The following is a 12,885-nucleotide window of genomic DNA, read 5'->3' on the forward strand; positions in this document are numbered from 1 at the left end:
GGGAATTATTGTGTATTATAATTTGTTTTGTATTTTTATTATAGATTATACAATACCCAGTAGAAAATATCCATTATATAATGTAATATATTGTATCTATTATACAAAATAGATTTATTCATGTATTCTATTCTCTAGAGGCTCTGCACAAGGCAGGGTGTGAGCTTGTGGAGAATAGAATACATGAATATTCTATTTGCAGAATAAGTGCAATAATTTTAAGTGCAGAACCCAGACTGGGACGGTTGGTCCTATGTGGAACATGTAATTAGAAATAATGTCCTGATACAGCTGCACTCCCCACACCCACAGCATTTATAGGATGATGCATGAGGCAATAATCAATAAAATACCAGTAACAGACAGGCGCAGCTCCAAACCCTGCTGTGATTGTTCTACAGGAGGTGCTGTTATAAATGGAAATTAGTTTCTGAGGGGTGCATTCTAGAGGTGACTGTTTATATGCATAAATGTAAAATATTTTAAAGATTTAACATTCAGGGTATCACATAGTTCATAGTTTATGCAGAAATATATAAATATATAACAGCATATTTGTGAGAACAGGGTCTGTGAGAGCCTGGGTATGGTCAATTAAAAAAAACTCCACATTTTTTAGTTTATATGGGCAAATGTGCTGCAACTTAAAAAGGTGTGGGAGAGGGGCTGAGACTGTAAACACAGAAACCTACAGGAATGAGGATATCAAGAACAGGTGGGAGTATAATACAAATGTATAGGAATATTATATATAACAAGTGCTAATATAAAGGTATTGTATATTATATGCAGAAGTTATTGACATACATGTATTATTATAGATATATATATAAAATGATAGATATTTCTATGTATTATAAATGTTTATCTATATTCATGTCTTTGTTGATATATATATTGGGATATAAAACACATGAATTGTCTGCTTTACCTTATATAGTATATTATTATATAACTGTATATGATCTATACATAAATATATATACATATATAATGTATATGAAGTGTTTCTGTGCATGCATAATTAACTGTTGTATATTCTCCATATACTTAATCCATCTTCTATATATTTTATATTTTATCTGTTGCATGATACACACAAAATTAATTTACATTTGTCCTAGGGTGAGTATGATGCCTGTATCCCCAATTGTCTGTTCTCTGTGTGTTCTGTACCTTTAAGATTGGTTCTGAGAGTGAAGCAAAGAAAGAAGAAACTTGAAGTTTGTTTTGAAAAACAGCCTTCACTCCTCCTCTTTTATCTCTTCCTGAAGACGGTGTGTTTGTCAGATGCACAGTGACCAGAGGGAGGTTTTCCTTGCTTTTAGTTAGTTAATCTAGTTGAAGCTAAAAAGTTTCCTGTTGTGGTTGTTTGGGTTGGGTTTTTTTTGTTTGTTTGTTTGGGTTTTTTTTGTTTGTTTGTTTGTTTGTTTGTTTTCCTTCTTTTCTTAAGACTGTTTAACTCTGCTCTGGACTAAAAAACCCAGACAAAAACCAGGACCTTGCCTCACCTTACCTGAACTTCAGCATTTTCCAGCACCAAAAGAACTGGAGCTGACAAAAAACCAAGAGAGCTGGGCTAAGTCCTGGCAAAGACTTCTCTCAGTTTTGCCATCTCTCTTCAGAGCAGCAAGAAGTTTTATTGTTCCATATTATTCTTTCCTTATGCTTTTGGGTATTTTGTTTATCAAATAAATAGTTTTTTCCACTTTTCTCCTAAGACCAGCTTTTTCCCAGACCAGCGAGGAGGAAAGGTCTTTAAGGTTTTCTCTCCAGAAGAACCCCATTCAGAAGTTTCCTCCCAAATTTGCCCTAAACCATGACTACATTATAATAAAAATATATTTATATGCTTTCCATATTACTATATATTACAAAATGTGTAAGACATATACCATAAAAATTTATATTATATATAATAAAGTGCTGCTGTGCAGTAGTGTGTATGCTCCAAATACTTACACTATATTCTACATATTTTATGTTTATATATGATATAGACGATACATGCAAAAGGTATTTATATATTATATATTACCATATAAAATATATTGTTTGCATTATATAGCATATGATTATGTCATTGTATATTTTAGAATGTGTGCATAATACATAAAATGTAATTTATATACAAAGTGTTTCAGTGCATGAATAATTAACTACTGTGTATTCTCTCCACGGGTACACTATATTCTATATATTTTATGTATGTGTGCATGCAAATATATGTCCATATATAAATATTTGTGTATAGACAAATGTATATATATTAAAAAAGAGAAGTGCCTGGGTGAGTTTTGAGTGTACAAGGCTATTACGTGTGTGTATATGACAAATATCTAACACATATATACACACACATATATATATGAAACATACATATATATACTAACAATATATGTATATATAGGTGTGTGTATATATAAATTATATTTAAATTTATGTTAAAATACATTAAAAATATAGAGACTATATAGAAAATATGTAGAAACTCCTCTGCCCCCTCCCAAGTGGGTGCACAAGACACCAAGGCCGGGTTACAAACACTCTCCACTTTATTTCCACACTCTGATGCCCAAACAGGACCTTCCCGCCCATTCCCACCCTCTGGAGTCCATGTAAATCCCACAGGAAGGGCTCCACGAATCCCACAGGAAAAGCTCCCATGGATCCCATGGGAAAGGCTCCACGAATCCCATGGAAAAGGCTCCATGAATCCCACGGAAGGGCTGTGGGCCCTCACAAGGTGTCGTAGTCGTCATCGTCCTCGTGCTTCCTCTTGAGCGGGTTGGGGTCGGCGGCACCGGGCGGGACCATGTTGGTGGTGATCAGGATGTTCTTGGGGCCGATCAGGGAAGGGTTGATCAGGACGTTCTGCACCGTGGGAGTGGTGGGAGTGGCTGTGGGAGTCATGGAAAGGGTTCACTGAGAGCTTGGAGCGACCCCAGCGTTATTCCAGGCTCACAGAGCGCCGTGCTGCCAGAGCATTCCAGGGGCGTTTGTGCCAAGGGGGGAAATGCTGGGGGAGGTGAGGACACAAGGGGAAGAGTGAAACAGGAGGCAGGGTGGGAGAGAGATGCCCAGGATGGTGATGTTCTGGCTGCCACTGCTGAGCTGGGAATGGGAATTAACTCCTAGAATGAGGGAGAGGGGAAGAAATTCCCACACCAGCTTGGCCAGAGCAGCTGTGGCCACCTCATCCCTGAAGTGTTCCAGGCCAGCTTGGAGTACCATGGAAGGTGTCTCCTGTCCACGGCAGGGGGTGGGACTGGATGAGCCTCTCCCTCCCACACCAGGCAGCCCGTGGCTGTGTGGCTATCCCTGTCTCCATGCCCAGGGGCCCCAGAATACCTGACTTCCCGGCGGGCTGCGAGGACGGGATCTGGACAGTGAAGCGCTGCCCCGCCAGCGACACCGGCGCTCCCACCTTGGCTGACACCGACACGGTCTGGGCCGAGGGGGTACCTGCATCCAACACAACCACCCCAAAATAAACCCCAACAAATCCATGGACACCCCTGAAACTCCCTCCCACGTGCAACCTGTTATCAGATACAGTGGGAATGCACAGGAACACAAGGACACCTGATGTAAGGAGCCCGATTTCCAGGCAGAGCTGCACATTTGCTCATCTTCCCGCATTTATCCCAGCCCTAAGGAATTCCAGACTATAAACACACACTACTTTTTAGGGCATGGCTCCAAATTTTAAGCTAACTTTAATATGTATCTTTCCCACTATGTTCCCATGCTATTTAGTTCAGCATCACACTAACATTGAGGAAAACAACCCTAAATTTAAGTGAAGTTCTTGACTAATCTTTAAGGAAAGAATTTATCACAAATACAGAACATCTGTAATGCATTTACATTTAAATGTTATTGTAATAATAAATGTTATTGTAATAATAAAGATTAATTTATGAAATTAACTTTCTGATGCTGTCAAACAATATAAAGTCAGGCAGTCCCTGACATTGAAAAGTGTTTTAAATTATTCTTCTTTATTTTTTTCTTCCTAAAATAAAGGTGGGAATTCCCTGTGGAGCTGTTTCCTACCCAAGGTGGGAGTGCTGGGCCTGCTGCTGACGGCACCCACGCTCAGGCGAGGGACTGTGATCCTGCCTGCTGTGGAGGAGACCTGTGGGGAGAGAACCAGGGAATCAGGGAATGCCCTGGAATAAACAGGAAAGTCCTCCCTCACTGAGGCATTCAGGGCTTCCCAACAAAGGAAATTTTTTCCCTCTAAAGCAGAAACAACTGAGGTGGAAGTAAAAAATACTCTTTAATATCTACACCAAAGCCTGGCTTGTGCCTCTGACAGCCTGACATTAAACCTGACATTTCCTCCTGGACATCAGGAGGAATTTCTTCATGGAGAAGGTGCTCAGGCATTGGAAGGGGCTGCCCAGGGAGGTGTTGGAGTCTCCATCCCTGGAGGTGTCCAGGGAATGACTGGACACAGCACTCAGTGCTCTGGTGGGGGTCAGGCACAGGTTGGATTTGATGATCCTGGAGGACTTTTCCAGCCTCAATGATTCTGGAATTCTGCAGTATTTCTTTAACACTACAATATTCCCATACTTGAAATCACACCATATTTTAAGATTTCTGATATTTAACAATCCCCATTGTCCTGGGTTGACAGTGCTCTCTATCCCATAATCCCATATCGTGGACACCCTTGTTATGTCTAAGAGAGGTGTTCCGTCCCCTTTAGGGGGGGGCGGGCACTGGCCTGCTGGCTGGCTCCACTTTGGCTTTTGGCTTCCCTGCTTCTAGTCGCTTCTAGTCGCTCGCTGTATCGCAAATTTTTCTGCTAGTTTCTTGCCCTTTCGTTCTTTTGTTTTTTCTTCCTTTCTTTCTGCCGCCTCTGTGCTCTGTTTGTTTTTTTTCCTTTTCCTCTTCTCCTCCCCCCCCCCCCCCCCCCCCCTTTAAGATTTAGGACCGGCACCCGGAGCTGATCTGGCTGGAGGAGTCCGAGGAAGATCGCCGGGGCTTGTAAAAGACGCTGCGCGCCCCTCCCCTCACAGTAACCTGAGCTTTTTCTGTTCTTTTTTTTTCCCTTGTGTCGGGGGGTGTTTATTCATTTGTTAATAAACCGGTTTTTTCCACTTTGTGTTCAAGAGATTCCTTCCCAAACCCAGGGTTGGGGGGAGGGGTGGTAGAGGTTTTGTTATTAGGGGATTCCTTGGAGGGTTTCCCCTAATTCAACCCAAACCAGAACACCCATTTAAAAACCAGCCAAGAACGATCCTGCAAATCCATCTTGGAAACCTCGGAGCTGACAGCGCACAGGCCAATACCCACCCACACCTTCCAGAGGCGTGGAAAACTGCCATTCAACACCACTCCCCAAGCCCCTCAGGGGTGAATTCCCAACCTCTGAGCAATCCTTACCTTCTTCTGCAGGGATTTGAGGCGGTAGTTGGGGGCAGTCAGGCAGTACCTGTCGGGCGGCAGCCGCGGGCCCGAGTAGGGTTTGATCAGCGGCAGCGGCGTCTGGTTCTTTTGCCGGGCAATGTCCAGCAGGAACTGCAGGGCACGGACACAGCCCTGTGCTCCAGCCTCATCCCTGTGTCCTGGTCAAATCCCCATGTCCTGCCCTCATCCCCCTGTGTCCTGGCCACATCCCCACATCCCAGCCTCATCCCCGTGTCCTGGTCACATCCCCATATCCTGCCCCCACTCCATTGTCCCAGTCACATCCCTGTGTCCTGCCCTCATCCCGCTGTGCCCTGGTCACATCCCCATGTCCCCACGATCTGGCCTCATCCCTGTGTCCCCGTCACATCCCTATATTCTGCCCTCATTCTGCTGTCCCAGTCACATCTCTGTGTCCTGGTCACATCTGCATATCCCAGCCTCATCTCCACGATCTGGCCTCATCCTTACATCCTGGTCACACCCCTATGTCCCAGCCTCATCCCCATGTCCTGGTGACAGCCCTATATCCTGCCCTTACCCCACTATCCTGGTCACATCCCCCTGTATCCTGGGCTCATCTCCGTATCCCAGTGACATGCCCATGTCCTGCCCTCACCCCACTGTCCCTGTCATATCCCTGTGTCCCAGCCTCAGCCCCACGTCCTGGTCACATCCCCGTATCCTGCCCCCACCCCATTGTCCCAGTCACATCCCCATGTCCTGCCCTCATCCACCTGTGTCCCGGCCACATCCCCCAGCCTCATCTCTGGGCCCTGGTCACAGCCCTGTATCAATGGGCCCTCACCCCACTGTCCCTGTCACATCCCTGTGTCCCAGCCTCAGCCCCCTGTCCTGGTCACATCCCCATGTCCAGCCCTCATCCCCATATCCCAGCCACATCCCCACGATCCAGCCCCGTCCCCGTGTCCCGCCCCATCCCCGTGTCCCGGCCCCGTCCCCGTGTCCCACTCCCGTGTCCCGGCCCATGCCCGGGGCTGGCTCACGTCGCGGGGCGGGGGGGAGGTGAAGGACTGGTCGGTGCGGCACTGGATCGCCAGCCGCACGTCGTCCGCGTCCACGCTCGACTTCTTGGCGTGGCTCGAGTAGATCTTGGCGTCCTCCAGGATCGTGGTCACGTATCCTGGGGGAAACGGGCTCCGGGTTAAACGAAATGCTCCCCGTCCCCATCCTGAAAGTTCTGCGGGCTCCGGGCACTGCTCCCACTGCCCGAGGGCAGCGCTGGGCGGGATAACGGGAAGGAATTCCTCCCTGTGAGGTGAGGAGGCCCTGGCACAGGTTGCCCAGAGCAGCTGCGGCTGCCCCTGGATCCCTGGAAGTGTCCAAGGCCAGCTGGGACAGGGCTTGGAGCAACCTGGAATAGTGGGAGGTGTCCCTGCCCAAACCACCCCGTGATTTGTGATTCTGTGATTAAAGTGTTACAGAACTACGGCGGGAAAAGCTCTCCACGGCCGCCGAGTCTGACAGGGGCCCGGTAGGACACACGGATTCCCAGAGCACTTCCCTGCTCCACCCGGGTTTCTCCCCGCGCACTTCCCGCCCGGCCCCGCTTACTGTAGGCGAACTCCAGCATCTGGTTGATGACGCGCGGCTCGTACTCGGTGATGCCCATGTCCTTGAGGATCTGCGCCATCACCTGCGGGGGGCACACGGCACCGCTCAGCGCCCCGAGCCCCCCGGGCCCCTCCGGTCCCCGCCCGGTCCCCCCGGGCCCCGCGGTACCTGCGCGTCTTTAGGAGCGCTCTTGGGGGACGCCATCTTGGCCGCCTCCATCGCTTCCGGTCATGTGGCACGAGGGGCGCGGCTACGGCGGCCGGGAGGGGGCGTTACTATGGAGACGCGGCCTAGCGCGGCTGCCATGGAGACGCGGCCCAGCAGGGCAAAAATTCATTTTAGTATAAATATTCATGAAGGCCAACGGATGCACAGACCAAATCTGCTGGATTCAAGTGACTGTTTTCCTGCTCCCCCTGCTGCAGACAGCACAGTGCCTCCCTTCTGCCCTGTGGTGATACAGGAGGGGTGTTTTGTTTTTGTTTTATTAAAAGCTCTGAAGCCACTATTAAAATTACCAGCATTCTCAGGACTAACTAAAAATGACAGTGCATTCCCACTGTCCTGAAAATAACAGGTTCCACTTCGGAAGCAAATCTGAAAGCTTTTTAAAGCTGGTTTTCATGGCAGCTGGCTGGAGTTGGAAGCCATTTAGAGCCATTTAGTTCCATGTGAGTTTTGCCAAAGTTTCTCACTTTCAGAGGCAAAACGGAAGCAAAAATATTTTTTTTATTTTCTGTTTATTCAGCAGTGCTCCAGCAGCAGTTGCAGTATGCTGTTACAATCCGGGATGTCCCGACTGCAGCCAGGCCTGGAGGATGTGCTGGGAACTCCCATCCAGATCCCCGGGACAGGGAGAACCAGGAGCTGCTCCCCCTGATCCACCCTACGGAACATCCCAGCAGCAGCTCTGGTGCTCCCCATCCTCACCCGGATCAGCCAGCCTGGATGGACACATTCCAGCCCTGCCCTGTGTTTGGGGTGCCAGGATCAGGAGCAGCCCCATGGAGCAGGAACAGGAGAAGCCCCACGGCTCTGGCAGTGCTCGGAGGAGCTGGAAAAACCTTCACTCAGCACAGGATTCCTGTGCCAGGATTCTGGCAGGATTGGCAGCTCTGAGGCCAAGTCACTTGACTTCTATGAGTCAGAACGTGTTACACGAAAACATCCTGGGAGAAGGGAGGGAGAGAGGAGGAATTCCAGACACTGACCTTAGGCAGCAAACAAACCCCACTTTTCTTTCCCCTTGTTTTAGGAAAGAAGGGGAGAGGAGCTCTTCCACAGGCTGGGATCAGGCTGGAACTCAGCACGTGGAGCTGTGGGCTGTCACATCATTTATTCCCAAGGCAGGAAAGAAAATGCTGGTTTGCACTTCCATGGGGCTCGGGATTTATCCCTAAACACAGTGTATGACTCTTCTACCACCTGCCCACAGGTGACCTCCATGTTGGGAAGCACAGCCAGGAGCTACCTGCAGGATTTCTGCAAGGAAAGCAGCAGAAGGGAGGGAGAACCAGTTCCCACAGGGCAGCCACCAGTCCCCAGGGCCACAAATGCCTTCTGGCCATGGATGCTTCTCCTCATGGACAGTCCTGTGGGGCAGAGCCGTGCTGGGAATCACGGGATCAGTGAGCCTGGAAAAGCCCTCCAAGACCATTGAGTCCAAGCTGTGCCTGATGTCCACCTTGTTCTCAGCCCAGAGCCCTGTGCCACATCCACATTCCTTGGACTCCTCCGGGGACAGGGACTCCATCACCTCTCCACATCCCCGGGCAGTTCTGATGTTTAACAACATTTTCCATGAAGGAATTCCTGCTGATGTCCAACCAAACCCTTCCCTAGCACAGCCTGAGGCTGTTCCCTCTCCTCTTGTCCCTGTTCCCTGGAGCAGAGCCCGACCCCCTCGGCTGTCCCCTCCTGTCAGGGAGTTGTGCAGAGCCACAAGGTCCCCCCTGAGCCTCCTTTTCTCCAGGATAAATTCACATTCCATGGGCACCACAGGCTGGCCCGATGGAAGAGCAGCCACCCTTCCCCTCTGCTCAGACACCGGGGCTGTTTTCAGCAGTGGAAAACAGGAAACGGGGTCATGGTGTGTCCTGGCCTGGCGCCGACTCCTCCTGTGTCTGCCAGGGGCCGTTCATCCCGGGCAGCTGGGAATCATCTGTCGGAGAAATCAGGAGCACAGCCTGGGCACGTGGCTTGGCTCAGGGTGCAGGATTTTAACCCTATAAATTTTAAATCCCTGCAAGTGTGCAAGGCCAGGATGGATAAGGCTTGGGGCAACCTGGGATAGGGAAAGGTATCTCTGTCTGGCAGAGAGTGGAACAAGATGAGCTTTCAGGTCCCTCCCAACGCAACCCATTCCACGATTCTATTAAATTTCACTGGGAATTTCCTCCCAGGCAGGACTTGTTGAGGTGTTCAGGGTACAGCCACGCAGAGCCCTGGCACAAGGACAGCTTTTCCTGTTGGGAGGTGTCCAAATCTGCAAGAACAACCCCAGCCAGAGCTTCTGCCTCTTTCTTGGAAAGGGCAGCAGGAATCTCCCTAACGTCAGATCTGGGATTTGCTGGACAATGCAGTGCCTGTGCTCAGCTCTGACCTTTCCAGCACCAATCCCACACTATTTGGCTCCACAACACTCTGGCTTTTGAGCAGTCCTTGGGAGCAGAAGAGCAGCTAAGAGCTGAGCTCAGAGGAGGTTTGTTTTGTAGCTGACACATCCCTCACTTCTACTAGAGCCCCATTCCTGGATTCTGGAGGAATTCTGAGGACTCTGGCATGACACATCCTGCTGGTGGGTGCCCCTGCTCCCTTTGGCCCTGTGATTCCAGCTTCCCAGAGCCTTTCTTTGGGATTCCCTCATGCCGGCCCTCACTTCGCTTGCCTCCTCCAGCCCAGCGTTTTCCAGCTCCTCATCCCTGATCTTTCCTGAATGGAAAGTATATCCAGGCTGAGTGTCCAGCTGTTTCTTTGGGAATGATGGTCAAATAAAGCATTTCCCATCTTATCTTCATCAGATCATTAAGGCACCATCAGGAGAAATTCCACACTCAGCAGCAAATGCTGGGGAAGAGCTCAAGGGGGAAAGGCCTTGAATGAACATAAAATGATGGAAAATAGGCAATCGGCCCCAAATGATTCCACTTCCAGTATCAAATAACTGTTCTATCTCACCTGGAAACTGCAGGTCCTTCCTGCAGTGTGACGAGAAATGGAAGTGATATTCCAAGGGTCCCAAGTCAATTCAGCTCTTAATGACACTGAGCAATGTTTCCCTTCCCTTAAATTACACATCACACAAGTGAGACTAAATCCCACAAAACCACCAGAGCTCAGACTCAGATTTGAATACATTTGTATTATTTATTGGCTGTATTAAATATATTATCTATTTGATAGTTACAATTTAGTAATACAATGCATGGCAGCTTTAAAATACATTTGAGATACCTCAAAATGACAATACAAGAAAACTGAAGATACCTAAAATACATTAATGCCACAAGGGTACATCCTTCTGGAATGAACAACAGCTGATAAAAAATCCATATTGCAGTAAAAATCCCAGATATTTTCTGGAAATACCAGCATTTTGTGGAAATTACAAAAGGATTAGATTTCATTTTTTACCAGTGGTAACTTGTTAGTATTTACTCTGCAATCCTAATTTCAGGACTATTATTGCCAAATAAACCTCTACAAGTTGGTTCTAAGGAGTTAAAAAAGAACCCTTTGGCAACGGAGATTTGCTGCAGGCAGTTTATCTGCTAAAGGGAGACTATGAGGAAAATAAAGACAGATTGTAAACTCTTCTGCAAACTAGAGACTAATATCCGTATAAAACTCTGACACTGGAGGGAGAGATTTCTATGATATAATAAATGATTAACTTAAAGTTCTGCTACAAGTAGAACAATACATTCAAACAATACATTTTTTTTCTTTCCAGGACTTTTAATCAAAATAAATAGAGTACAAAAATGAAGAGTACGTTTTGAAAAGATTAATTTCAGATTGCACCATCAATCTACTGTGAAGAGGATTAAGTGATACTAGGTCATAATTTAGGTTTTCCACATCTGAAATACAACACAATGCCTCAAACTCTAACACAACGTTATTTCTCAACTGCTGTAGGAGAAAGACCCTTAAAAGTGATTAATTAATTACCAGAAACACATTGCCTGTAGCTCTGTCACATCCACCCTCCCACCCACAAGTGCATCGCTCTGATGGCCAAAGTGGACCCACAGACTTTGCAAAATACCCTAAATCTACCGTTCTGTGGCATGTTCCAAATGCTGTTGGCAGGATCCATCCCGAAACACTGGAAATTTGTGAGTTCCAGCTTTCAAAAGGCTTTGATCTAACGGAGCCAGGAGCTGCCAGGCTCCTCCTCAGGGATCCACAAGCAGATGGAACACAACAGTCAAATGTAGTGCACAGTGTCCACAAAAATATCCCCCAGCCGACCAGGACGACTTTCAGACAAGTTCATAGCAGGCTGAACATTCCCAACAGGAAAACCATGGAATGTGAAGCTGCTACCACTGGGATAGCAAGTTTAAAACATTGTATAAACGTTATCTAAAAAGACTCTCACGTACAATTTGCTCATTGGGGTTAAGTTAGAAGGGCACCCAAAGCAGGCTGAACTTTTTATTTTTTTTAGGTTAATAATAGTACAAAAACATTTGCTCAGTTTGAGCCAAATAGTGTAACATTTATCATAAATGCACTCTTTCTCCTTAAAGACAACTCCTGTGCTGTTCTGAGCACGCTGCACAGGGAATTACTTCTCTCTCAGGCACTGAGAGTGAAATGTGGATTGGGCCAAAGCTGCTCAGGACAGCAGGAACATTCCGGGCAGAGCCTTTCCTGGGCATCCCGGCCGAGCGCCACGTCCTGCTGGCATTGGTTTGGATTAAAACCCTAAAAAACCCTGGCACCCTCTACTCCAACACTTGAAATGATTATTACTGAATCCCAAATACTAAAATAACTGTAAAGTAGTAATATCACTAAGTCAATATTCTGCTTTCCTTCTACAGTCTAGTAAATGTGGTATGCTCTAGTAGGCTCTGCAGTTCTGCTCTAAGCTCAAGCACTTGTGCTGCTGGATTTCATGGATATCAAACTACAGTGAGACCTGATGGAACAGCCATTGCCTCCTGCTGCTCTGGTGGTGCTGGGAAAGGACTCTTCTAGCAATGCCTTCCCTCTCCAATTGGCTGGGATGGGGAGAGAGGAGGAGTGTGCACACCCCCCGCAGCGTGCACCCTAAGGCAGCTGATGGCTGTTCTCTAACAGCTCACCCTGATTTGCAGAGGCCCCAGGATCACCCATTCTACAGGAAATCTGCGTCCAGCATTTGGGAAGGATCTGCTGAGCCAGGCCTCGCCAGCAGCGGGAGCGGGAACGCACGGAGCGAGGGGGTTCCCAGCTAGGATTCCCATTGAACTACCCACCAACACCCCAGAGAGCTCTGTACAGACAGCTGAGCAGGGCCCAGCTCCACCCTACTTGATGACGAAGTACTGTATGACCACGGCAAAGAGGATGGCCACCAGGGCGAAGCCGCAGAGCAGCGCCACGGCGATGGCGCGCTCCTCGCGCAGCCGCTTCCCGCTCTGCGCCAGCTCGGTGCCGGCTGGAGCTGCGGCAGCAGGGCCCAGCTCCCGGCGCTGGCAGCAGAACACGGTGCTGGGGCTGTAGGGGCCGCAGAGCTCCGGGCAGCCCGGCAGGTCGTGGCAGCGGCGGCCGGCGCAGACGCGCGCGCGGTACTCGCAGTTGGTCTGCGCAGCCGGCAGCCGGAACCACGGCTCAGGGCCCTTGTACACCTGGAGGGAGACAGGAGCTTCAGTCAGGAGCGCCTTGCTCATT

At 48.4% G+C, this 12,885-nt stretch overlaps 2 protein-coding genes across 2 annotated transcripts in view; both read right to left on the reverse strand.

Moving 5' to 3' along the window:
- Nucleotides 1-2,515: 2,515 nt before the first annotated feature.
- Nucleotides 2,516-7,226, reverse strand: LOC310922697 (transcription initiation factor TFIID subunit 9-like). The gene is made up of 7 exons (XM_083883429.1): nt 7,168-7,226; nt 7,000-7,081; nt 6,432-6,568; nt 5,401-5,535; nt 4,060-4,141; nt 3,352-3,465; nt 2,516-2,900 (listed from the first exon to the last, which is right to left on the reverse strand). The coding sequence occupies exons 1-7, from the start codon at nt 7,216-7,218 to the stop codon at nt 2,740-2,742; spliced, it is 762 nt and encodes a 253-aa protein (XP_083739555.1). The 5' UTR covers nt 7,219-7,226; the 3' UTR covers nt 2,516-2,739.
- A 3,119-nt stretch (nt 7,227-10,345) lies between these two features.
- Nucleotides 10,346-12,885, reverse strand: part of LOC310922513 (fibronectin type-III domain-containing protein 3a-like) — a 39,981-nt gene continuing 37,441 nt past the window's right edge. Inside the window, exon 27 of the mRNA XM_083883139.1 lies at nt 10,346-12,842. Coding sequence (XP_083739265.1) covers nt 12,522-12,842 — 321 coding nt within the window. The 3' untranslated portion in view covers nt 10,346-12,521. The remainder of the gene's footprint in view (nt 12,843-12,885) is intronic.

The sequence above is a fragment of the Zosterops lateralis genome (genome assembly GCF_965231275.1).
Source record: "Zosterops lateralis genome assembly, chromosome: Z".
Classification (NCBI taxonomy): Eukaryota; Metazoa; Chordata; class Aves; order Passeriformes; family Zosteropidae; genus Zosterops; species Zosterops lateralis.

Excerpts from the sequence above, each read along its gene's own strand:
- LOC310922697 (XM_083883429.1), bottom strand. The coding sequence starts at position 7,218 with ATGGAGGCGGCCAAGATGGCGTCCCCCAAGAGCGCTCCTAAAGACGCG. Across the intron at positions 5,536-6,431 it reads CCTCCCCCCCGCCCCGCGAC|TTCCTGCTGGACATTGCCCG; the intron begins GTGAGCCAGCCC and ends CGTGCCCTGCAG. Across the intron at positions 4,142-5,400 it reads TCAAATCCCTGCAGAAGAAG|GTCTCCTCCACAGCAGGCAG; the intron begins GTAAGGATTGCT and ends CTCTCCCCACAG.